At 35.7% G+C, this 27,063-nt stretch overlaps 1 protein-coding gene across 3 annotated transcripts in view; it reads left to right on the plus strand.

The window, feature by feature from the left end:
• Nucleotides 1-3,498: 3,498 nt before the first annotated feature.
• Nucleotides 3,499-27,063, plus strand: part of kif5ab (kinesin family member 5A, b) — a 110,768-nt gene continuing 87,203 nt past the window's right edge. For all 3 annotated transcript variants that reach the window (XR_003674090.1, XM_028446917.1, XM_028446918.1), the window contains exon 1: nt 3,499-4,052. Coding sequence is in view for 2 of the 3 variants with exons in the window: in XM_028446917.1 (XP_028302718.1) it covers nt 3,924-4,052 (129 nt within the window). In the remaining variant the exon portion in view is untranslated. The remainder of the gene's footprint in view (nt 4,053-27,063) is intronic.

The following is a 27,063-nucleotide window of genomic DNA, read 5'->3' on the forward strand; positions in this document are numbered from 1 at the left end:
TAATCATTAGTGTGAGGTACAAAAATAAAGGTGTAACTTTTTTTTGTTTTATCACCTATTAAACTTACTTAAGAAATACTGAAGGTCAAACAGAAACCAAAATAAAAACATTTAGTCACCAGTGCTTCTTACCTGACATTGTCAGAAATCAATGTTATTCGAGGCATTGATCTTTAATGATAAATGGGTATGAGATTGAACATAAGCATCAATTTGACTCATATGACTTACAGCACCAATTACTGCTTGTGTTGAAACATATTGAGCATCTGCACTTTAGGAAATAGATTCTGTTTCCAGCTCAGAATTTAGGGCTGATGGAACTAATAAATAAAACCGTGTTATTACTCAATGTACGGAAGCAATGCTACAAAGCATTTACACTGTAGCCTACTGCATATTAACACATGACTCAGACATCAAGATCTGGTTCAACAGAAGCCAAACTCTTAGGGTTGGATAATATCCAGTAAAACACTCGGGGTGATTACTGTTTGGTTTGGTTTGGTTTTGGGGTAATTGAAACCAACAGCCAGGTCCTTCTGTGTGGATTTTGCATGTTCCTCCAGTGCATTTGGATATGGCTTTTGTAGAATTTTATATGGTCTAAAATTACAGTCTGTAAGTTTATTGGCTTCATAAAAGTGTCCTTCAAGTATTTATAGGACCAGGTGGCTTAATAAGAAATGCAGCCCCAACCACATGGTGTGGTGTCTGAACTAAATATCACTCTAGAAATAAATATTGGCCTCTCATGGATGGATGGATGGATGGAGGGTTTCCACAGGACCACCCATACAGTTCAATAGTGCACTTGTGATTGAAATACCTTTTCAAAGGCCAACTTAAGACCTGTATATTCTTGCTTTTAGCCAAATCTTATTGTTTTTTAGATTTTTAACTTGTTTGTTTTTTTTTTTTTAATTATTTCATTCAAGACATTACAACCAATTTCTTTCTCCTCCACATTGAAAAAAGAAGAAAAAAATGAATGGAAAGTAGCAGAAAGAAGTAAAACTTACAACATCTGCCCTCTCCATAAAAAATGAATTACATTAAACAAGGGCAAACTGCAATGTCATTGTCACATCTCATTTGAAACCACAATGCAGTTACACTTTACTTCTGTCTCATATTTCTTCAATATAATACATTTCACATTCTTTTTTAACATTAAGGAATCTTGATTATTTAATGTTATCATTTAGATGACATGAAATTATCAAGATCACTTAATGATTAATGATGACTATGTTTCATTTAAATTTCTTATAGATTTTGTGATAGCCTTTTGTTATTTTAAACCACGTTTCATTTCATTTCATAATAGAGGTTTAGAATTTTATTTCCTCCTTTAATATTCTTAATATTTGACTGATTGATTGAATGAATGGCTAAACCTGTGTACAGGCCTACTGTTAACCCAGGGCCACTCCCAGCTTGAAATCACTAATTAATTTATCTTTTCAAAATGTCTTTTAAACAAAACAATGATTTTTTTTTTCTAATAAAAATAAAGGCAAATCAATTATTGTTTTGTGTGTGTGTGTTTTTTTTTTTGTTAAAAAGATTTTATGGTTTTATCAATTACATTGCCATAATTATTGGAGATATTTTGCTCAAAATGGGAATTAAATAATGCTCGCAGTTGAAATGTTTAAACAGGTAACTGCAGTTTACAGTTTTTTTTTTGGTTAAAGGTATTTATTTCAAAGAAAAAAGGGAAAGCAATAAAACAAACCATTTACGTGTATTTTTTTGTTAAGATATTTTTGTTGTTTTGGCATTCTGTAACCCTCAGACAGTGTAAGTTTTAGACCCTGGTACACACAGTGGCTAAATGCAAACGATGGCTCATGAGCCGGAGATTATACTCAGCCTTTTCCTTTTTCTCAAACAATATATTTCCTTTTTACCAATTAAAAACAATACATATTGACAAATTATTTCAAAATTGTTTAAAGGACTTGTCACCATTCTTCAAGGATCCATTGAAAGCTTGGTTGAATTTCCAGTACCACCTTCAGATAAAATTCAAGGAATTCAGTCACAGTTGCTAAGGATGAATTCACACATTACTGTTGGAGACAAGCCATTGTTGCGGGAGGAATGTGTTATTTTTGTCAATGACCTTTTAGATTTGTATGGGGATTTTATTTCTTTTGAAAACTGTATAATATTTTTTTTTAGCATTTCTCTCAATCAGTTACAATTCAACCAGATGATTTCTGCAATTCCTAAAACTTAAAAAATATAATTGCAAAATGGTAGGAAGAAAGAGTTAATGGTTTGTCTCGCACCAATAAGATGCCTAAAATGGCTGTCTGGTGTAAAGATAAATAAAATAATATGTGTTTGGAATTGAAATATAATGGGCACTGCACTTTTTCCACACAGAGCCTGCCTGTTTTGGGAGGATTAATTTAATGATCCAATTTTGTGGAAAGACAACTTCAGAACTATTTATAGAACTACAATAGATTCATAGATTCTAGAATATTTCAACTTTTTTTTTTTTTTTTAAATAAAATTATAGTAGCAAAAAAAATCCTTGTTCAAATGGCAGATAGAAAATGATCCCAGTTGCAGGTTCTGTGGGGATGAGGACCTGATGCACTTGTTTTATTTTTGTCCACATGTGGCTAAGGTTTTTAGTCAGTGTACAATCATGGTTAAGGTCTATGGATATTGTTTTGGGCCACAGAATATTTTGTTATATGTTGTTAAAGGAAAAGGTACACACTTTTTGAATATGATTATCGTGCTGGGTAAAATGTCTATTTTTAAAGCTAAAACTATATCAAATGTATGTATAAAACACTTTAAGAATAGAGTTTATCATCAGCATATGCTAGAAACAATTATAGCAACAAATAACAACAGAATACCTGAGCATGAAAAGAAATGGAATGTTTGCTCACTTGAGTTAGAGAGATATATTTATTAGGTGAACTTTCTTAAATGTGTGCCATTTGTCATGTTATAAATGTTTTTGTAATTGTGTTGTATTTTGCTTATTGATTTTTGATTAGTGTTATTGATTTTATTTTATTTTTCATCGTTATGTTGTTTGCTTTGTGCTCCTTTTTTTTTTTTTTAAATGTATATTTACTGTAGCTTTCCTGTCACAACGCAATGAATGTGTGGATGATTGTGGTTGTGATTGTGGTATGAATGTATGGGGGAGTGGTTGGGGTGGGATGGGTTGCTGGAAGCTTGTTTTGTTAATTTATTATGTAAATAAAAAAAAAAAAAAAAAAAAAAAAAAAGAAAGAAATGAAATAAAATAAGATGAAATGAAATAATAATAAAAAATAATAATAATAATGTTAAGAAATAAATAAATAAATAAAAATGCAGAGATGGTCCTGTGCACTGCTCTTCGTGCTCAGTGGTGCTGATGGGAGACCGTACACAGTGAGTGAGTGAGTGAGTGTCTGCTGGTCCACGCCCCGCCTCCAGTGACTGATGCACAGCAAAGCAAAGCAAAGCAAAGCAAAGCATGCTCCACTGGAGCCGCAGACCATCCACACTGAGCGGACCTTCCTGGACTATTCTAGCCCATCTACTACTACTCACATGGGCATCGGCTTCGCACTTAGCTTGAGACACAACCAGTAACTCCATTTATTATTTTATTTACGTCTATTTATTTCCCCCCCCTAATTATTTCGGACCCTCCTCCAAACTCATCCGGTATTTTTTTTATTTTTATTTTTTTTATTTTTTGCAAATGCATTTCCTACGAGTCCCACCGTGCGTGTGCGTGTGCGCGTAGCCGGTGGTTCAGTCTGCGCTCAGGTAGTGCTGAAAGAATCACCAACAGGACATTTTTTATTTCTTTGTTCTTTTTCTTCTTTTTTTTTTAAAAATTTTATTCTAAATATTTTGGGGGAGGCGCATTCATTTCCTCTTCCCCAACAATGGCTGGTAGTAACGCTGAATGCAATATCAAGGTGCTGTGTCGCTTTCGTCCACTAAATAAATCCGAAATTATCCGTGGAGATAAGTTTATCCCTATATTCCAAGAAGAGGACGCTGTCATCCTCGGGGTAAGTTGTTGTTTAAACATATGTTCTCTGCATCATCCATTTCCATCATTGTGGGATGTTATACTATATATATATTATTTAATCTCACAGACAGTGTCATCAGCAGACTGAAAGACTGCAGACTTAAAAGCTTCTGACAGGGATCAGTCTAAGTGAAGCCTCCATCAATACTATCGATATTGGGTTTAGCATACTGCAATGTGCATGTGCAGGTGTGTGCATGCTCCAAGGCATCCAGAGGGGCTAGGATATATTGATCATGTTTTATCAATGGTTTTTCCACTATCTATTTAATGTCTCTACGTCAGTATGTATCCCATTCATGATAATATCATGCTTAAGGTTAAAAAACGAAAATAATGATAATAAAAAAAAATAAAATAAAAATCAACAGTTAATGAAAATGCATGTGGACCCCACCTTGTGATCCTCCATGCCTTCATTATTAATCCTTGCATTAGAACATGTCTGCATATTGGTGTGTTATTTGCAGTCTCAGACACTCAAGGATTGATTGATCTGCAAGTTGATTTATCTCACAGTCAGCCTTTCAGAGCTCCGCTCAACTATCAGGGGGTTCAGATTTTAATGAGAGTCATAATTATGCTCCGTCTGTTTTTTTCTGTTTGTTACATGGATTTTGGCTTTGTGTCAGTACAAAAAGACCAGGCTTTGATGATCACTGGCAATGCTTTAAAAGTATAAAGTTCCATCTGATGGATAGTATAAGTAACTGATGCTGAGGTCAAACTGTGTGACTAGGGCTGGGCGATGTGGACCCCAATTTATATCTCAATATTTTTTTCTCAGAATGGTGATATATACAATTATTAGTGGTTTTAATGATGAATTATTAGTATTGTGTGAATGAGTTTATAGTTTCTGCAGCTTTATTGCAATTTTTTTCCAGAATTGAATTTTTATAATGTAAACAGTAGGGGTTTAACCAGATACTCAACTCACGATACGATATGAAATACGATATAATGCTCACGATACGGTATAAAAAGGGAAAAAAAATCCCAATAAAGAGAAATAAATGTGATTTTATTTCTTGAACCTTTGAATTTTATATCGCCATTTTTTTATTTTGCATTATTCCCTTCCTAGTAGGGCTGGGCGGTGTGGACCAAAAGTCATATCTTGATCATTTTTTCTCAAAATGGCGATATATGATATAAACCTTGATACTACAATAAAGTCTTCGCAGAAAGACAATTCTGGGATAAATGTGCTAATGCAAAATGCCACACAGGCACATTTATTAACAAACAGCTGCACAATATATGCCACTTTAGTCTTTTTCTGCTATAAGAGACAGCACGTGTGAGTGAATTCTGTAGTGTGGCTTGTTTAGGGGAATGTCTGTGTTAATGGACTCAGAATCCCATCTAACTGTGCTTTTCATGCTGTTGTAAGAAGTAAGAAAATCAGCGACTTCTTAAAGGAGTGTTTTAATAAAATGAGCTATAAAATAAAAATGTATCGATATCGGTGATATTGTAATTTTCTATATCACCGAAATAGAAAACTCAATATATCTTGACTCTAAATATATTGCCCAGGCCTATGTGTGACATGTATCAGCCCACTATAGTGACGTCTCAGCAAATTAATTCATGCAGAAAGATTGAAGTGCTTAAAATGCAAATATTCCTGTTGTTTGGATGTGAGACACATCTGGACTAGGCACGCACGCACACACGCACGCACGCACGCACACACACACACATTAAGGAGATTCCCACACCCATTTTAACCCAAGGGCTCACTTGAAGTCGAAAATCCCTGTCAGTTTACTCTGTTATATCCAGAACAAGCACTTGCAAGCGCACACACACACACACACACACACACACACACACACACACACACACACACACACACACACACACACACACACACACACACACACACACACACACACACACACACACACACACACACGCACACACACACACGCACGCACATGCACACACACATTAACATGCTGGACAGCATCTTTGGGAAAGATGTCCTTTAATGTCTCTCATGCTTATCTTAGTCGTAGCAGTAAGATGCTACCAAAAGCCTGATCATATAATATCACATCACTGTAATGAATTTTCCAGAATACACGTCCATATCACTTAAATCACTACTGCAACACATTCACTACCTGTATCTGTATCATAGCATGTGCTGTGGATTGTAACACAGTTATTTGCAAGGCTATATTTTAGTTGGAAATGATTGTGATTTTTCAATAAACTGCGTGGCCAAGATTGCAATGTGGCAAAAGGAGGAGATTATCACTAAAATGATAATGTTTAAAATCATTTGTGCCAAAACAAACAAAATCCATGCAACTTCCCCCGTTCAAGTGTCTGCGTTTGTTTTTTACTGTGTTGTTTTTCTACACTTTTGGCCGTCAGGTGCCTTCAAATCATTGCTTCTACTCACATCTTTGAGCATATATTTGATGTGCCAAACATCCTAAAACACATCTGCTTAGACAATAGTGATCAGCTAGCATGTAATTTCCGTCCTTGTGGGAGCGATTTCTGCAGCAGTAGGTGGAAAAGAGGTTTTTAGGAGTGCAAATTTATTCCAATTGTCTATTGTCTTTCTGCAGCAATATTTTTTCAAGGAACTTCGTCTGCAGGGAGATAACCCTGCTGCTGTCAGATTTAATTAAGGCCCTGTGGTGCTGGTGACAGGTATAAACCTCTCATATTTGGTCAGTGTCGCTTTTATTTGGGAAGTGCTCACAGTCCCTCAGTTATCTTCTTTAGCTACGCATCTTTACTGATTTCTCAAGTGATGGAGGCAATGATCTGAATGGTCTAGTGATGGTTTTTTTTTCTATTTCAATGATTCAACATGAAACGATCTGTTTATTTGCCCCTTAAGAAATTAAAAAGATGTGTTTTTATTACACTTCCCATTAAGTGTATTGGTAATAAACATCTATTGGTAATAAATACTGCAAGTCATTTACACTTAAACTACAGTATATCGAAGGCCTCCGATTTTCCTTGACCACGGTAAATACCGAGTTCACCTGCATAATGGAAATGGAATTATAGTTATCATTATTTGATATATATATACTGTATATATATATATATATATATATTTTTTTTTATACAAAATGAAGCGGAAATTGCAATGTGACACTAAATATACGCTAACATTCTTGTTTTATGAAAATATTATGCATTTACATGCAATTTGTCTCTGTAAATAGTTGGTCAGAGAAATGGAAATAGCTGTACGGCACATACTAAACCCTTGCTGACTTGTTTTGGGACAAAATGACACATTTCCTCCTACAACAGGTGGGCTGTGTTTGAGTAGCGGACATACTACTCATAATATTTCTGACATCAAAATGAGTACGTAGCGCGTTCGCATTAAATAGTATGGAAAGACTGAGTACGCGAGAAATACCCAGATGTATACTATAATGGCACATTTTTGTGGGTACACTAGTCATACTCAACCGCCCCATGATGCATTGCGAGCGGAACGTAAAATCATCCTTGGACCGGCTTCAAGCTAAAAGTCCATTAGCTTTTAACCCTTTTGTAAATAGGGCTCTTGTTTTGAAGTTAACAGGAAGTTTAGTCAGTAGCACAATGGCGGGTCTCAGAAAATCACCAAAATGTCGGCATAAATGTGTTTCTACGGGTTTTATGGATCAAAAGACCACATGTTGATATTCTACTTGGTCACTTTCTCGCTTAAAATGTTTTGAGAATTTTCAAAGGAGATATTTAGCCTCAGTGTGCTTCAGGTTTTTGTCGTCGTAGGTTTGATATGAATCTTGGGAAAATTGGAAATACAGTATACTTCATTGGGAACGGTCATCATCCTAATCATAATAGTATATAGTAGATCGTATACGAGTTTGTAGTGCATAGTACGCAATACATTTCAAACACAGCCGTTGTCTAATGTCCAACTTTAGCAAGTGCACGAGATCACGCAAAATTGTGCTTGTTTTGGCACATTTATTGCTGTGTATGAATATGGAAATAGGGAGAATAGTTAACTACAGTACACTAACCTTAGTTAAGCATGTGTAGCCTGATCCCAGGTATTTTAATAGCCTGTAATGACATCTGATTAGGGAAAGCTGATGAAACAAAACAAAAACATCTAAACTGATGCAGATATGATGCGGAAATAACTCTGAAATGAAATTAGGGTCATTTTGAAACGCAAACTCAGGGGCTCTCTTTGTCTTTTTGATATTACAGAAGAAGGGAGTTTCCATCTCTCTTGGGTTTGTCAGTTACTCTGAAACTAAGAGTTGCTCCCTCCTCTTGAAATGTATGTAAGTTCTCTGCACCTGCTTGACAACAGTGTAATTGTGTGAAGTAGAATCTGCTGATCAAACACTTTCAGATGATCTTTTCAACTAAGAAAGTGCTGAGTCACTAAAAATAAATACATCAATTAATTTTGTGGTGCACCTGTAAGTTGCAAAGTAGTTAACTGTCAGTGAAAAAATTCTGGTTATGAGTACAGATTTCATGTTTTAGTATTGTTTTAAAATTTAAAATATAAACCTCTTACTTAATGAAATGTTCTTTATATGGGGCCTGCATTTAGACAAGTGTAATGGTTCATTTAAATATCTCAGATTGTCCACTTACTTACATTCCAGTAAAGAAGAAAGCCAATTAAAATCACATCTATTAATTTGTTCTTTTTTTATCATCAAATAAAGGACCACCCGTGGGGCCCTATAGTGGATCTTCTCTGTGTGTGGCTGTAACATGTACAGCTCAGGGCATTGCCTCTGTGTTTGCTCCTCAGTGATACAGCTGTCTCCCATATTTCACTGTCTGGAATAATGCACCAACGCAAGGGCCAGATAGTCCCTTCTAATCTTCTGGCAGGCAAAATAGGCTGCCCCGATGATTCACGCTTTCAATTCTACTTATAAATAAACCATCAGCATGCATTAGGAGACAAAATTATATGGAATTTATTTTCTCCCCTGTTTTCTGACACTAAAGTAGAGGTATCCCATCATGCCACTGCCATAAAGTCAAGCTTGCTGGCTTATTAAAAATGTATTGCATTCCTATATCTGTCACGCTAGTAGCAGCACATCATAATAACACGTATGCATTTTATTGATCCTGCTTTTATTATCAGGCTTAAGCAGAGACTTCTAGGCATTTGATATAGAGGAAAATCCTCATTTTCCTTTACTTTGTTAAAAATGGAAAGAATTCTGTCTATTTTGTTGCTGTTCATTTGAAGATTTGTGTGAGAATTTATAGCCTGACGCTGGTGAAGCTGTAAATTCTTCTCTTTAGGAGATAAAGGAGGATAAACTGTCCTGTTAATGGTTTATATTGAACAGTTCTCCTTTTTCTAATTAGTGGACTTTTCCCACATGGTGTTTTACATCACATGATTGTAGCAGAATGTAGATGGCAGAATAGGGGGGGGGGGCACACACACCCATGGATATGTAAATATATAAAATATTAACTTTGTGTCTTTGCTAAAAGGATAGGTTTTAGTAATTTCATAGCATTGCAGTGTTCTTATCCTGCTATTGTACAAACAGGGAGACACAGGGCTGTGGGACTGGAGCTTCTTTCCAAACCTGTTAAATACTTTATTTTAATGTATAACCTTTTTTTTTTTTGGTTAAAGGTCCCATGTCATGCTATTGTTCACCCATCTCAATTTGTTCTAAGAACCCCAAAAACATAGTATTTAAGGTTTATTTTCCCAGAGTTTCAGCCTCTGAAAAGTCACTTTCTGAGCAACTCTACACAAACAGGCTGATTTGCGGCCTACTTATGCATATTCATGAGTGGGCGTGTCTATAGACAAGACACTGACTTCCTCCTCCCCGCACAGTGACGTAGAACCAGAGGACGGCCCGCCCTCCTCCCACCCTCTCTGTAGCCTAGCTCATGCTGCTTTATAAACACGAGACATAGCGTGGGGGCGGGGCGTTCGCCGGTACATACACAGACTGTAGAAAATACGTGCATTGCACTGCACAAAGGATGCTGAAATGCTCACCTTTGTGAGGGCGTGTCTGTTTACATGTCAATCACGGCAGAGAGCTTCCTGGAGGCGCGGCTTCTCCAGCTCAGTGTCGCGTCAAATTTGTCAATCAAAGTGGGAACGTGTCATCAAATTGGAGCGAGGTGTTTAGGCTCACCCTGCAGTAAGAAAGAAGCAAATCACAACCTAACTAATGATTGAGGGAATCAATGAAAAAAACACTTTGGCCATGAGTATGAAGCCCAAATAGCACTTTTATGATGTTTAAAGCACAGAAAAGTTGATTTAGCGTAACATGAGCCCTTTAATCTAGGAACAGAAAATACCAGTGCCTTTTTTTTCTTCCCTATGCAGGGTTTTCAGCCAAATCAAATGATGGCGCAGTGAGAGGCACATGTTTGGCCCTGTCAGAGGGCGGTGCACTGATGTTAAACAGGTTTGCTCAGGGTCAGAAGACACTCCTATACCATATGCTCTCCTGCTCTAATCAAGCTTTATTTAGTTCTTTCAAACTTAGCATTACTCCGCTTGGTCTCAGTGCAAGTCCACAAATGCCCACATCTGATTTTGTAAAGGAGCTGTGGGCTCAAAGTGCAGAGAAAAGAGAGTAAAGATCCTGTGAAATCAATGACATCGCAGAGAGAAAATGACATACAATATGGTTGCATAAGCAGGAGTCATACCACTACCTTATTACAAGTAGGTTGTAGGGCTGGGCGATATAGACCAAAACTCTTTCCTCAAAATGCCGATTTATGATATAAATGTTGATAATTTTAGTTCAAATGTAGTCTGACCAGAAATACAATTCAGTGTTAAATTTGCTGATGCAACATGCCACACAGGCACATTTATTAACAAACGGTTGCACAAAATGTGCCACTTTTGGCTTTTTCTCCTACAAGGGACAGCAAGTGTGAGTGAGTTCTTTAGTGTGTATATTTAGGGGAAGTTCTGGGTTAGGACACACTCAGAAACCCATCTAACTGAACTTTAAATGCTGTTCCGAGAGGTAGATAAAGCAGCGACTCCTAAAACAAGTATTTTAAAACAAAATAAGCTATAAAAACATATATTCGTATAGGCGCAAACTCAATATATCTTGAATCTCAATATATCACCCAGCCCTAGTAGGTTATAATTTCCATTAAATCAATACTCGATTGAACACAGCTAATGAACATTTGGCAGAGTGTAGGGTTATTTTTCAATGGGTGAAGTTTGGAGAGAGAAAAAAACATGCTGAGTCAGTATTAAAGTAAAACAAACAGTGAACTCAGAGTTATTTTGTGGGTCGTCACTCAACTTCTGTGCGTATGTTTGCATTTGCTGAATTAAAGTTATTGCTACAATTGTACAGCCACATTGATCTTTATGTCATCATGCTATGGAGCAGTTTGACCCTTTTGTTTTTGTTGATCCTGACAAATGAAATGCGGTCAGGTCGGAGGACTCAACTGAAATGTGTGCATTTAACACCCATCGATTCTCTATTTTCAGCACACGATTTATATTTCTATGGATTACCTTCTCTCCTCCACGGCTTTTCCCTCGTGTGTTTTCAAGGCTCCCACTGAGGCTTCGGTTGTTATTCTTGTCCATGAGTTACACAGTGTTTATACATTTAGGAAGAAAAGAGGATAAGTTGCCTCAGGAATCTTGTATTCAGCGCCTTAGCTCTTTCAAAAATTCACAGTATTGAGTATAAAAAAAAACTGTTTCTGAATAAATTAAAGTACAAAAAAAGCCTTACGATATCCTGGCGCAGTAAAAAGGCTTTTTACATGATATAGATTGACTCTAAGATGTCTTTGAGTCACACCTTTCATAGGCTGCAGCCTTCTTAAAGCTGATATCTGGAGTTTCTGAGAAATCTATGTTTATGTATCATTCTTTTGAAATGCAATAAAAATACCAAACTAGTCTTTTACTATGGTCTACTGCCGGTGGTCATTCATATACGTCAATGTATATAAGTCCCGCCTTCGTCCTATAGACCCCTATACAAATAGAAAATCGCACCGCGATCGCCCAGCCAATAGACTTCGACTTCCTGTAGCGGAGACTGTCAGTCAAAGTGAATGCGGAACTGCGCATGAAAACAAGGCCGTGCGTGACAACAGCGAACAGGTAAATATGATTTTGGCTCCTATCTCAGAAATGTCCATCGCCAAAAGAATAACAATGACCCATAGACCTATATCAATGCAACTCTGTGCGAAGAAAAGTAGAGGCGTGGCTTCTGGTAGATTGGCAGAGGCAGGGGGAGGAAGTGAAGCAGTTAAGGGAGGGACATCAAGACAGTCGCTTTTGAATTTTCTCTCTCTCTTTTCATCCTCTGGATATCAGCTTTAACGAGAGCTGATTCTCTTACTATATCCAGTATGTTGTGTATTACAAGTACATATCTCCTACCCCCTGGTGTTTATTCATCCTCAGCACTGTGCTTTCTCCTAAAGAATATGCCTTTATGGTCTCATTACAGGCTGCATGCCAAACAGAATCACAAAGAAACTTTCAGGCCACCCTTGCTTTGCTACCTCTGCACATACTTTAGTTCAGTGATTTAATTCTATCACTGCGGCCCATCCAATTATATCCAGGGTCAAGATCCACACTCATTCTTCCTGTTGGAGGCAGCGTCAAAGCCATTGACTCTTGGTTTCACACCTTATCGTCTCCTCCGCCTCAATCTAATTCCCTGCGTCGTCCTTGTCAACAATGCAGGCTTTGCAGTATTTTTTGCCGTCTTGTTGTATTCCATCGCATAATGACTTTACTGCTCATTTCGTCATGACTCAGCTGTAGTCTCAGCTAGATAAGAGAAGAAGCTAAGTCTTGTCTGTCATATCAGTCATTTTGAAACAGGATTTAGACGATTTAGTGATGCCCAAGAGAACAGGAAACTTTGGTAAGGTTTCTTTATGCTGATTTGTAGGGGTGTCGTGATCTGATATTAAAGCTGCAGTATGCAAGTTTTTATTTTGCTTCATTTGGTCAAAAATCCATAATAACCTTTGAGTATATTGCAATTCAAAGTGTTCTTAGAGGACACTGGGCCTCTGCTCCTTGGCTCTGTATTTGAGTTTTAGAAATCCAGGAGCGTGGTGTGACTTTTCAGCCAATCAGAGATCTTTTTATAAACATATTGCTCCATGAGCTGTTTTGAGCCTTTACTATTGGCTATCCAACCAAAGTTGATGCACGGAGGGGGGGGGGGTGTGGTTGATTTCATACAAATCTCACGATTCTGCATACTGCAGCTTTAATATCGGATATCTGTTTGATACCAGCAAAAAACAAGAATTGGATTGCCCATTGGAGGGCATAGCATGGCTTTGGCTTTGTTCCGTCTGTAACCAGCTGGTTTTTGTGTGTAGCTTCATGCTTAGTACTCAAATAAACTGGTCCAGTGCTGATCTTCAAATTTGCCTACTCATCTTTAACTCATCTTCTCTCCCTACAAAACCACTACAACAGTTAGGACAAAGGATGGCAATGTACTTCTAAAAATGGGTCAGATTTTCTCGGACCTACTGTTGCAGACTAATAATATTACTTGATCAAGCCTTTTCTACCACAAGTACAATATTACCAATTTATTTAGCATTTATCTAAAGCGACGTGCAACACAAGCAGTTGGGTTTAAGGGATTTATTATATCGGATCAATGTCAGTATTGGCCAGCACACATGGTCGCAATATTGGCATTGTATCAGAAGTGAAAATGTTACATGGGGTCACCTCTACTTATTTGTCTTGGAAAACTTCGGAAATTAAGAGAATCCTTCAATTACTGTATTTATAATTTCACCTGTTGTCTGCATCTCTCATCTATCAGTTATATTTGTTTTATTCTATGATATTCTCTATCATTTTGTTATTTTCTCGTTTCCTTTGTCTCGCTTTACTATTTTACTCACTGAACAAGCGTGTCAGGGTTACAATAGCTTGTGTCAACACTTTGCTTTTCTCATGATACAAGTAGGCTGTGAGTGTAGTTTGCTTCAGAGAGCATTAATGGACGCTCTTCATCTCATTAGCCATGGCCTGCCCATTCTGCCGTCAGCATCTGCAGGGAGTACATCACAGCCAACAGCACATGCTTGCACACGTGTTGGCACTTGAGACCTTGAGCGGTTGGTCCCACTTTAGCTTAAAAATAGAGCATCCCAGGAAGCATCTCTGTGTGTACATCACTCTTTTCCCTTCTTGTTAGTCACAGTTCACCTGCCCTAAAGGGAGATTGTCAAAGACGAACATTGCTGGCGGCGAGTGCATTTCTTTACTACTGATCGTAAACTTTCCCATTTATCCTGTAATTTCTGTTATTTATGTTACATATTGCAACAAATTCAAAACAGCATTTCATTATAAATCTGGTACATAATCTCCTCCAGATTCCCAGTTCCAGTTTTAATATGATTCAAGCTTTTTCCTTGAGGCTTATCACTATACAAACTACTTCGCTGCATGACTTTGGTTAAGCTAAATACCAGAAAACACCCCAAAGAAATGTTATTGGGTTTTTTGAAAATAGCAAATTTAAATAGTTGTTTGCCACTAGGATTGCCTTCTGATTGGATTCTCCACCGTTTCCAATGGCTATAATACGAATGAAAATATGTTCAGACATTATGACATTTATGCAGATTTTTTTCATTCAACCCTTTTGAAGTTTAATATTCAATTCATTTTTCATAAATCATTAACCTAGTTCGTACTAATGACGTAGTTGGTGGAGGGATCACTGCATGAGCCCCCATCTAGTTTGGAAGATCAGTGGAATGATGGTGTTTGAATTGTGAACTATGGCAGTAGCACTCGAAAAAAATCAGCATATTATTATACTTTAGGTTGGCTACAGCAGCCTCATGCAGATACATTATTCTTCACCCAAAGTCAGAGAATACAGTACATTTGGCCCACACGTTCCTGTTCTAATTGAATTACTGGTAAAAAGCTGATCAATAACTTGGTTGAGTGGTTTTGTCTTTATAAAGTCTTCACCTTCAGCAGAAAGGGACTTCGGTACAGCTTTTGCGTGAAAACGGTTTCCTTGTCAAATACAACAGCATAAATCCAAAGTCAGATCAGTGATAAATGGATACACTTTCTGCTTTTGAGGTATTAGTGTGTTTTGATGGAATTGCTTTATAAATATTCTTAGCTTGCTCAGCTCTCTGCCTCAAGGCTTTACAAATGTGAAGCTGACTCTTGGAAAACAACTATCCTTCTGTAATAAATCCTCATTTTTGTTTCATTTCTTATTCTGCTTAAATTGGCTTTGCATGCTCGCATGGCTTTTTAGTTTAAAGTTGTGATCAAGGCTCTTTATAACTTACAGGCTGACGTCACTGGTTACGTTAAGTTTCAGGTTAAACAATCATTTGACATGTTTCAGCAAAATAGTTCAGGTTTTTTGGTGTTTGAAAAGTTTTGGGCTTTACCAACTCTCTTGTAATACAGTCTTTTTTTAGAGGTCGAACGAATGAAATGTGTTATATTGAAATTGACTTTCTGTTGAGGTTTGTTTATTCGTTTCTATTTTCATCCATTTTTTCATTTGTGAATTTGGAATAAATAAACAGAAATTAGGAAGAGATCTGAATTCATAACGTATTTTTTCAAATATTGTCCATCTCTCCATCCATCTTCTAAACACACTTATACAATTCTGGATCGCTTGAAGTTGACTAACTATTTGACAGACTTTAAGTTAAAAATCCATATTAGTAATTCTTCAAACTTCAAAATGAAATAAAAAAAATCTATCTTAATTTGAAAAACTGAACAAACTATTATAAATTACAATTATGTCAAAAGATTAAGTTTTAATTGGTTTAAATGACTTTTTTAACTGCACCATTTACTATATTGTCTTAATCCATTGCGTTTAAGATCATGGCAATAGATAAATACATATTAGGGAATCTCGGGATGTAACGATTCACTCAGCTCCCGATACGATTCGATTCACGATACTGGGTTCACGATATGATTCTCTTACAATTTATTTTACAAAATTAGACTGTAGACAAATGATGACTGAAAAAAAAATACCGTACTTTTTTCTTTTATCTTTCATTGTCAAAAGATAAACTATGCAAAATGAATGAATTAAATAAAGAAATAGTACAAATGAAGAAGAAGCCATTTAAATTATATATATTTTGTGCCTTAACAATTGGACTTTAAAACAAATCCCATATCAAAGAAATAATATAAATAAACAAACTATGGGTTTCATTTCCTCTCTGAGCCCTGAATCCTAACCCTAACCCTTTGAATCGATTTTTAACTGCCTCATGATTAATCTTTACATCTCTAATACATATGCTTATATTTATGATCATATCCTGTGCTATTATACTTTTTTGTCCTGTACACTTCTATATAACAGGCTCACAATGAATCACCAATATAATAGATTTATATTAAACAATCACTGCAGGGAGGATGAGCTCTTTAACACAATTAATTGCAGCTTTTTGGTCTCTAACCACAAGCAGAGATGCAGTTTAAGACACATGCAGTGCTTTGATCGACTCACTCGTAGCTTGCTTTATTGTCTTCTGACCATGCCTTTAGGTGTGTAAGTCCTCTGTGTGTCCAGGGCGTCTCGGTGCTTTGATGGGCTGAGTTGTTTGATAAGATCAGTGGCCAGACAAGAGAATCCGTCCATTAGGCTTTTATAGAGTGTTGAGAGTGTGCCCTCATTGAGTGGAGCTGCAGCTTATTGCTGATTGGTTTTGACCAACTGTTGAACAAAAACTGTCCCTTAAGCTATAGGTTCATATAATGGTTGAGGAAATGATTTTGTTATTAAAGGCAATGCTTGTTAAATACATCCTGCATTTAGCTAAGGCATCCCTAGGGGCATACCTACCTCCTGTTGGTAACCACTGATTTAGATACATTATTTGCACTGTGGGAGGCAGTAGAAAACCCAAGCACACTCAGAGGGAAACATGTAAATTATCACATATTTCAATCAAAATGTATTTTACTGGTGCTATAATGTTATTCATGGTTATTTTCCGGTTGTGGTGTTGTGTGGTGAGGCTTTGGACCAAGGTGAAGCGGCAGGAAATCAAGTCGAAGTGGGATTCAATCAGCAGATAAAGCTTAGTTTTGTGATGGACGGGCTAAACTTATTCACACCCACACCGACAGAGGAGCCACAGGAAAACTATGATGGAAACCTCGACCCACAGGCTAGAACTGATAGAACTACTTATGATAATAACGTATGATTACATAGTGTAATGATAGTGCTTGTATTGATGTTTTTAAATAGACATGAAATGACCACTAGTTTTTTATTGTATCAGCACCAGCTTTTGGTTTACTTGGCATCAGATCAGAAGGAATATCAGAGTTGTCCTTCATCATTACTGGATTTGATGGAGGACATTTTTCATAGTCTGAATCAAAAGCAATTTTTTATTTCTCACAACAGAATTTAATATTAGCCTAAATGCTTTTGGCAATTTATGTTTAATAATAGATGAATAATGACAGCTGCCATTACTCATCGGTAAACTTAATACTTTTAGTTTAATGTTCCGTGTCTGCCTTTTTTCTCAATTTGAAGTCGCCTTAAATCTGTTTTCACTCTCTACATTTATTTACATGGATATTGTTCTCTATTCTCTGAACTGAATCTTGTATGTAGAAAACACATGTTTTTTTTTTTTTCTCCTTTCTCCACTTCCGTCCTATTTTCTATCAATCAAAAGATTTAATTATGTGTCCAAAAATGCTAAAAAGCCTTTATTGTAATGGCCAAATCCTTAAAAAGCCAACACATCTCAACAACCAAGCATGGTCTTCATCAGGGCCAACAACATCCTTTTAGTATTTCTTTCTTTATTTTGATTTTTTCCATTTTTTAAATGCTGGTTTCCCCATTTTTGATACATTTGACACCCAAAACTGCTAAACTTTAAACACTTTGAGCAGCCAGTCATCCCCTTGCCTTTGTTCTTCAGATTTATTTAATTATGTAGTGGACAACGGTTCATAATCTATGTTTAGAAAAACCTGATGCTCTAGAATTGTATTTATGTTTAAGCTTAAAATAGTTTTGGTACAACCTGAATAAGGCAATACTAGATCCAGGGTTGGGGTCAATTACATTTTTCAATAACAATTACGTTTTAAATTATCCATGTTCAATTACAATTCAATTATGATTACGAAAACCAGCATTTTTTCCAATTAAAAATAAATTACAATTATTATTTTAACCCTGAAAGTCAATTACAATTTTACAAACTTTTATTTATATTGCATTGTGATGATTGTATGCAGGTTTTTTTTGTGTGTGTGTGTTTTAACATCTTTACATTTACATTTTAGTGCATTTATTATAATATCTTCTGTAAAAGCTCAACTAGGGACAAGAGTTGGAATTTAGCAATGACTATAAATTCTTTATACTAAGCATCAGTTACATTCACATTATTCTTACTCTATAAAATTGTATCATCCCTATTCAAAAAAAAATCTATTTTATCCTAACTAACTTTTCTAACCCTTACCGTCTGCATGAGTGTGACAATTCACTGACAGCTTGTGGGAAAACTTGATATGAAACATATTTTAATACTTGTTAACTTCTTATGTGTAATGCTTGTTCATGTGGCTCTTGTTGGGTTCTTTCTTTCTTACTATGAATTTTATATTGTCAAGCGCTTTGAGATGACTTTGTTGTATTCTGCGCAATATAAATAAAGTTGAATTGAATTGAATCAAATAAGCCATAGAACTGTTTTGCGTTTAATTAAACTGTAATCGAAAGTTTTTTATTGAATTTCCATGGTAATTACAATCAGGGCCGGCCTTCCCTACAGGCAACACAGGCGGCCGCCTAGGGCACCATCTGCCAATTTTTTTCATTTAAAAAAAAAAAAAAATTAAAAAGGTATAATAAATGTGAAACACACCATTCATAATCACTATACATATTTATATTAATTGAATATTAATATAAAAAAAATCTGTAACTATGCCTGCTAATCTTCTGCCCATATGTATATGTCTTTTATTTTAATTCTTGTTCTATTCTATATAATTTGATTGTGTCGTTTGCACATTGTGTTCTTTGGTTTTAAGATATGTGTTACTATACTCTAGTGAAACCAAACAGGAATGTTGATTTTTAACTGCCTTACGATTAATCGTTACATCCCTATCTCTGATATACAATTATTGTGATGCACAAAATTGATATTTAGTGTGTGTTAAACGTACAGGTTGACATTTTCAAGCTATTAACAACATGTAAAGGTTACTAAATTGGAGTGACCTTAGGGGTTCTCCTAATCTGAAGAGAGGCCTTGGGGGTACATGAGACAAAAAAGTTTGGGAAACACTGCCCTTGGCAAGAGTGAATTTTGACCTCCCCCCTATGAATGAATAAAAATAGATTTTAAATATCAAGATAAAACAATGCAATTCTGCGACACAACAAACCATTGAAAATATATATATATATTAGGGATGTAACAAATATGACGAAACAAAACAAACGAAACAAATATGACGTAAATCAGTGCAAAAACGTTTTTTTTTATTTAAAGTCCAATTGTTAAGGCACAAAATACATTTTCAATTGCACTTTTAAAAGAAAAAGAACTATTATGCAGTTTTGCATTGTTTATTATAGAACCAGAATTTAAATTAATAGGCTTCATTTTCATTTGTATTATTCCTTTATTTATTTCATTCAAGATTTATTTTTAGTTAAATTCCATTTTTTTGAATAGTTTATCAAGGAATTCTTTTGACAATGAAAAATAAAAGGAAAATAGTACAGTATTTTCTAGTTTTTTTTCCCAAAAAAAATGTGTCTACAGTCCCATTTTGTAAAATAAATCGTGAGAAAATCGTATTGTGAACCCAGTATCATGAATCGAATCGTATCAGGAGTTGAGTGAATCGTTACATCCCTAATCAGAGAATATATTTACCTCAATTTTTAGTAATGCGCAGAACACGTTAATAACAATTAGTAGGATTTTAAGGCCACAATATTGTTTATTCCATTAATGCCGTTTATTGTCAATGGGTGGAAAAGCTGTTGGATAAGCATGTATAGTGTCTGAAATAGGCTTAAAAATGACTCAGCATGTTAAAAAATAGATTAATCAATGTTTCCAAGTACCCCCTACAATGTGTTCAAGTACCCCTAGGGGTACACGTACCCCTGGTTGGGAACGACTGGCCGAGGGCACCGAAAGCCCTGATTACAATTACAAAGTCAATTACTGTATCTTAACTAAATTCCAATTCAATTATGATTACAATGGCGACAGATTCCTAAAATTACCAATACTATTATAATTATGCCATAATTGTAATGAATTATCAATTATGCAATTACAATTATAATTGATCCCAACCCTGATTAGATCAGAGTTTTATGAATCAAAGCAGCACATCTCAAAGATCGGACCTTTTTTGATCTGAGAGCATTTTCCAACTTTCACTTGTCCGTATATCGAGTGAGTATAAATGCATTAATGTTAAGTGGTTTTTAGTGAGTTAAGGGGGTTTCATGATGTTGAGAGATCTGCTAATGATGTTGTTATCTGAGGCTCGAAGCCTGATTAGCTTGACAGATGGAGCTGACGTTGGCAGTCTGATCTTCCCTCTTGTTCGTCTTGCTGTGCTTTCCATGTGCATTTATCTCTGGGAGGCGAGCTGATGAGTTGGTAGGAAAGACTCATACAGACTGTCAGAAAGTAACACACAGTGACACATGCACACACACACATGCTCTGATGAGCAGAGATAGAATCCCTCCTCCTCCACCTCTGCCTTCAGCTGAGAAAGCCAAACCACTTTAAATGAGCCTCAGCAAAGAAAACAAGTAACCGTCTGACTGACAGTTGGCCGCTTAGTGTCCCAGAGCAGTTATTTTCAACCACTGCACTGTTGTTCGACATCAGCACGTGTGCAGTGACAAAATATTTGATTTGATCTAATTAGTCCAAAATCAATTATTCACTGCATTCATTTGGTACGACTCCATGTTAACATGTGGTATTGTATGATGGTGCCAGAGGTGAAAGTAACGGATTACAAGTACTCACGTTACTGTAATTGAGTGCTTTTATGGGTGCTTGTACTTTTTATCCCCCCACCAGAAATTTGATGTGTGGGTTCTGGGTATCAATACCTTGATGGAGTTCGAAAATGAGAAATGCACATTTATTTTCTCCGGAGTTATTGCCCTTATTTCGTTTTTCTCTTTACTCCGTTTGAGATATCCTCAAAGGGGACAACTATTTCAGAAACCGTTTAAGATAGGGTAGCCAAATTCGGTGGCTTCAGAGTATCAATAACTTGATGGAGTTTGAAAATGAGAAGCACGCATTTATTTTTTCCGGAGTTATTGCCCTTGTTGCGTTTTTTGGACTCTGTTCCAGGTATCTTTAAACGGGACAGCTTTTCTTAGAAACTATTTAAGATAGGATAACCAAATTTGGTGTGTGGATTCAGGGTATCAATACCTTGATGGAGTTCGAAAATGAGAAGCGAGCAATCATTTTTTTTTTTGGAGTTATTGCCCTTGTGCTGTTTTTCTTTACTCCGTTTGAGGTATCTTCAAAGGGAACAGATTTTTTCAGAAACCACTTAAGATAGGATAACCAAATTTGATGTGTGGCTTCTGGGTATCAATACCTTGATGGAGTTGGAAAATGAGAAGTGTGTAAATACATTTTCTTAAGTTATTTCCCTTGTGCCGTTTTTTTACTCTGTTTGAGGTATCTTCAAAGGGGCCAACTTTTCTTTGAAACCATTTAAGATATTTAGTAATTTTATATTCTGATGTGATAATATTTTCAGATGTATACATCTAAGTTCTTACATTTAGGACATTTAGGAAAAGGTTGAGAGTTATAATGACGACCAGTCTGGCAGGGGATGTTGATGACTATATCTTCTTGTTTGAGTATATTTCTAAATCAGAAATTTTACTTGTACTTAAGCACGTTTTAAAAGAAGTAAAAGTAATTCATTACATTTCTACACCCAACTGTTACTGATTACATTCTTATTTTTTGTTTTAAAATGATTAACGGACATTGTGAAACTACAAAAGATTAAATGAACAGACAACAATCAAATGCATCACATCATAACGGACTAACCAGATTAAACATAATGCACTGCACCAAAACAGTATTGAATGCTGATTATTTTTTTCAGTTTTAGCGTTCATAAATGTAGCTATACCTAAAGCCTGATAATTTGTTTTCATGTTTAATTGAATTCATTGATGTTTTTTTTTTAAAGAAATAAGAATTGTACAATTTGAAAAACCTTATTTTATACAGATGCCCTTGTGGAAAATAAATTCAGTTTCAATGATGTTCACTGTATGCAACCGTGGCAAGATTTATTACCAAAAATAAACATGGGGGGTGAAGGTAACTAGTTACTTTTACTTTGAGTAATATTTAATTGAGCTAATTTTTACTTGTTCTTGAATATTTCATGGATGACTTATTTGTACTTGTACTTGAGTAAAATTTCAATTAAGTAGCAGTACTTCTACTTGTGTAGGATATATCAGTACTCTTTACACCTCTGGATGGTGCACAAAAACACAAGCATTAGTAGAAACACTTTCCTTCAGGAGGGAAAAGGCTAATATACTTATTTAAAAATCCCACGTAATGAAATGTTTTTCATTCATATCCTGACAGGGCGTTAAAGAGAAAATAAAGCTGAGTGTGCATACTAGTCAAATTGTTATGATGCAAAAAAAAAAACTAACTAATTTCCTCTTTCCAAGTATTAGCAACAAATAAAAGAGAGATTTTGACTTATTCCACATACACCCTGGACTCTGAGTCTGTCGTAGCGTTTAAATGTGTGTGCAAAAACTCTGTGCACAAATTATTTTTAGAGTACTGCACATTTCAATGCCAAACACTGACTGTATGTATTATAAAAAATAAAGGCAAAATGATGAAACGGAATTTATTGTTTGCAATCTATGAATAAATAATCACAAACATTTCCGTAACGTTTTTTCACTCAGTCGGACTGAAAAAAAAAATGATATGAGCTGGCATTAACACTGGGATTTCAGCCCACTAGCTCTAACCTTCTCTGACGCCCCCTGACATGGTCAATATGCTTAGCTGACATTTAAGCAGAAAAAGGCACCTTCTTCAACTTTCCGTTGTTTGTTTTGTCCGTCAAAGCCCAAGGTGGATGCAGCACAACATGATTACACGACCGAATAAAGCCTCTGAGGTATAGAAAGAGGGGGTGGATAGCAATGAAGCATATGACTTAGACATGGGAAAGTGCTGCCCACAGCCTGCACCGTGTCAGCTGTCATTGCTGCTTTTACAACCAGTACTGAGTTATTTAACACTTCACCAGGACGCGACAACACAAAAATAACTTCCAGCCAATGTCTTTAATATTTTGTTGGAGTGTTTGATCTCTGTGTGTTTTTCACTGTGATGCTACCAGAGGTCTCAAAATCCCTTAGGGAATCTACCTGATAGAATGAATGAATTACTAGTGTCTAAATCTAAATCTGAAGAAGCCTTGAAAATTTGTTAGGTTACTGATTTCTTGGCTTTCCTTGCAGTGTTATAGAACATCATTTGCAGAAGAGAACACAGAATAGTTTTTTTTTTTTGTTTTTTTACCTACTTTGTCCTTGAGTGCTCAGAAAGGCGCTCTTGAATAAAGACAACGATAAGGGAAACTCCTTAAAACTATCAGAATGTCTCCCTCTGTCTAATTTTTATTTTATTTTATTTTTTGTTATTATATTTTTTTTTATTTCTTATTTTGGTTTTATGCATCCCAGTTTTGAAAACAAAAAACAAAAAAAGAGAAGTATTGCCATCTTGTTGTATTAAAAATGTATCAATCTTGTTATGACTGTTTTACAATCAAGATGTACAGCAATGAATACAGATGTGAAATGTATGCATTGCAATACTCTGAAAAAATTAAAAAAAATGAATAAAAATGGATTATTATTTAGTAGTGAAAAATATTTACAAATGAATACTCATTAAGATTTCCCAAAGGCATTTAGAATATCTATTGTAGTATGATCAGCATAGCATGTTATATATACAATATATGATTTTTAGAGAAGGGGATAAAATTTAAGAGGAAAACTACATTTCAAGATACAATATGCTACAACAACATTGAAAAAGACAAGTATAACAATTGCAGGGGTTAAATTTTGGAACTGCCTAAAGGATTAAATAGAACAAAACACCAACATAAACCAGTTTAAAAAGCTTTTTAAATCATATATTATTAGTAAGTATAAGGAAAGAAGAGCAACAATTTGACCTCTGACAGCAATAATATATAATATGTATATAATTACATAAAATTCAATAATACATAATAAAAGGTTTTTGTTAATTTATATATTGCCACTCTAAATTTAATTGATGAAATTTGTGTCGTAAATATGAAATAGTTTAATATTTATATTGTGTCAAATACATTCATGTGTATGTATCTATATGTGTGTACGTATGTATATACCGGTATGTGTGATGCGAATGTATAAACTGTATATGTAGAACTTGTGCAGAATCTGTATTGAATGTATATTGTGAAAATATTAATATAAGTTATAGTTATACAGTATTTTCCTTTCGGTGTTAAACTTTGACAGTTTGTTAGTTTGATTTCCACAGTACACAGTATGTGCATTAGTGGTGTTTTTACCCATTCTGAGTTGCCCTCTCTCACCATTTAATGATGTGTGTGCCTCTCCCTCTCAGTGGTTGCAGCCCACTGCCTTGATGCCTACTGGCAAACAGCAGTAAATTTCAGGCTGGCTGAAGCTTTGGGGTGTTTGACCTGACAAACAGAGCTGATCGCCCAAAACAATCACTGTAGAATCACACAGTATTTGTGTGAATAAATGACTGATGCATAAGTCAACAGATTCAAAGTTTAACATTCAACAGAAGTCCATCATGTCCTATACATACATGTTTATGGAAACGAATGGCCCCTAGGTGCACAATGGAGTTAGCAGCACACCATATGGTTTGGTAGTAGTTGTCATCCATCTTATATAACTGACTCAGCCAAAGAGGGCAGCTTTGTAAATCATCCTCCTCCCCCTCTCTGACGGTTATTTAGCATGATTTGCATGTTGTCGCATTACAAATGGCTCATTGGCAACAGAGTGAGCAATAATCAGTTCTTGTGGGAGAGCTTGTTTGTACCTGCAGCTGTGATGATTAGACCTCTTGAAAACAACAACTAGACCGTTCAGCTTAGTTATTAAGAGGTGGAAAAGGAAGGTTAGATTTTTCGTTGTTTATGAACTGTCTGATTTGTTACAAATATCATTTTACAAAACAACAGAATGGGAGACAGTTGTAGAAGCCTCCCTCCTCTCTTTTATACAGTATTTCTTTCATTATTAAGTGTTGCTGTATGGTTTTCCGCTATTTGTAATGTATTTTTGTGAGGAAAACTGTTTGCTGAATAAAATAAGGAGGTTTTTGATTAACTTTAATGAACCTAGAAGGGTGAATAACAGAGAAAGGTTCAGTGTTGAGTAGGGGTGAGTATTGGCAAATATATTGCAATATGATACGTATCACGATACTTGGGTCACGATGCGATATTATCAGGAAATTGCAATATTCTACCCAGTTAATGTCAAAATGAAAGATAGAGATGAAAAATCAAGTTGCTGTATACAGTATGTTCATCAGAAGATATTGTTCATTCAGAGGACAAATTGAGTCAAAACTATTTGCTTCAAAACATCTTATTTATTATTATTATTATATCTATGACGCCATCTATCAGAGTGGAGGTGCGGAGGTGGCATAATTTTCAAGGATTTTATGTAGGAACAGGAGCTGGTCAACATGCCCAGTAGTTAGGCTGCTCCGCTGAGATGTGGCAATGTCTCCTGCAGTAGAAAACACACATCCACAAAAATGAGAAAAATACAATAAGAAAATAATGAATTATAGAAAAAATATAGGAAAAAAAAAAAAATCGCCATATATCGTGAAATCAATTTTTTTTTTCACACCCTTAGTGTTGAGGAAGGGTGAGGTATCTGGAGGACCAAAATGCCGAGAGGGAGGCAGAATACAGGAGTATCTCTACAAAAGAAAGTCCTTGAATATAAGCTCAAACAAAGTCTTTACAAACATAGAGGTAAAAACAAACTCAGAAATGAAACATGGAGTAAATGTCAATATCAACCAACATCCAAGATAAAGACCAGCCGGGAGATAGAGACATTCCAGACACAGAAGACAATGCAGCAGGACTTGATATCGTACACTAACATACCTCTCATACTACTCATACTAAGCCTGACGTCAAAATTAGTGTGTCGTGCGTTCACATTAGATAGTATGGAAAGATTGAGTATGCAAGAAATACCTGGATGTACTTTATACTATATCAGGACATTTTTTAAGTATGGACTGTGGGCACAGTGATACTCAACTGCCCCATGATGCATTGCAAGCGGAACGTTAAATAGTCTTGGGACCGGCTTCAAGCAAAAAAAAAAAAACATTGGCATTTCAAAACAAAATAATACTGGGGGTGAATAAACAGACCGGAAACAATATCCATCAGAAGACAAAACAAAGAGCTAACAGAACACATTACAGACAAAATACTAAAACGACAAACAAAGAAAATAGATGTGCCAGATTTAGCAAAAAGCTCATTTCCATCTCCGTTTTTGATACATAAAAATGGACAGTTAATGAGTTACTGTACTCATTAAGTATTAGCTAGTCAGAAACAAACCTTCAGTGTTACATGTTCTACTTAAAGCTGTGATCTGGAGTTTCTGAGAGAACGTCTCGATGTCCCGCCCCCAATAGCTCTACTTCCTCCCGTCTCTGCCAGTCTACCAGAAGCTACGCCTCTACTTTTGTGCACGCACATTGCAAAGCATAACTACAAAAACTACACATTTATT

This window comes from Gouania willdenowi, chromosome 5 (genome assembly GCF_900634775.1).
Source record: "Gouania willdenowi chromosome 5, fGouWil2.1, whole genome shotgun sequence".
NCBI lineage: Eukaryota > Metazoa > Chordata > Actinopteri > Blenniiformes > Gobiesocidae > Gouania > Gouania willdenowi.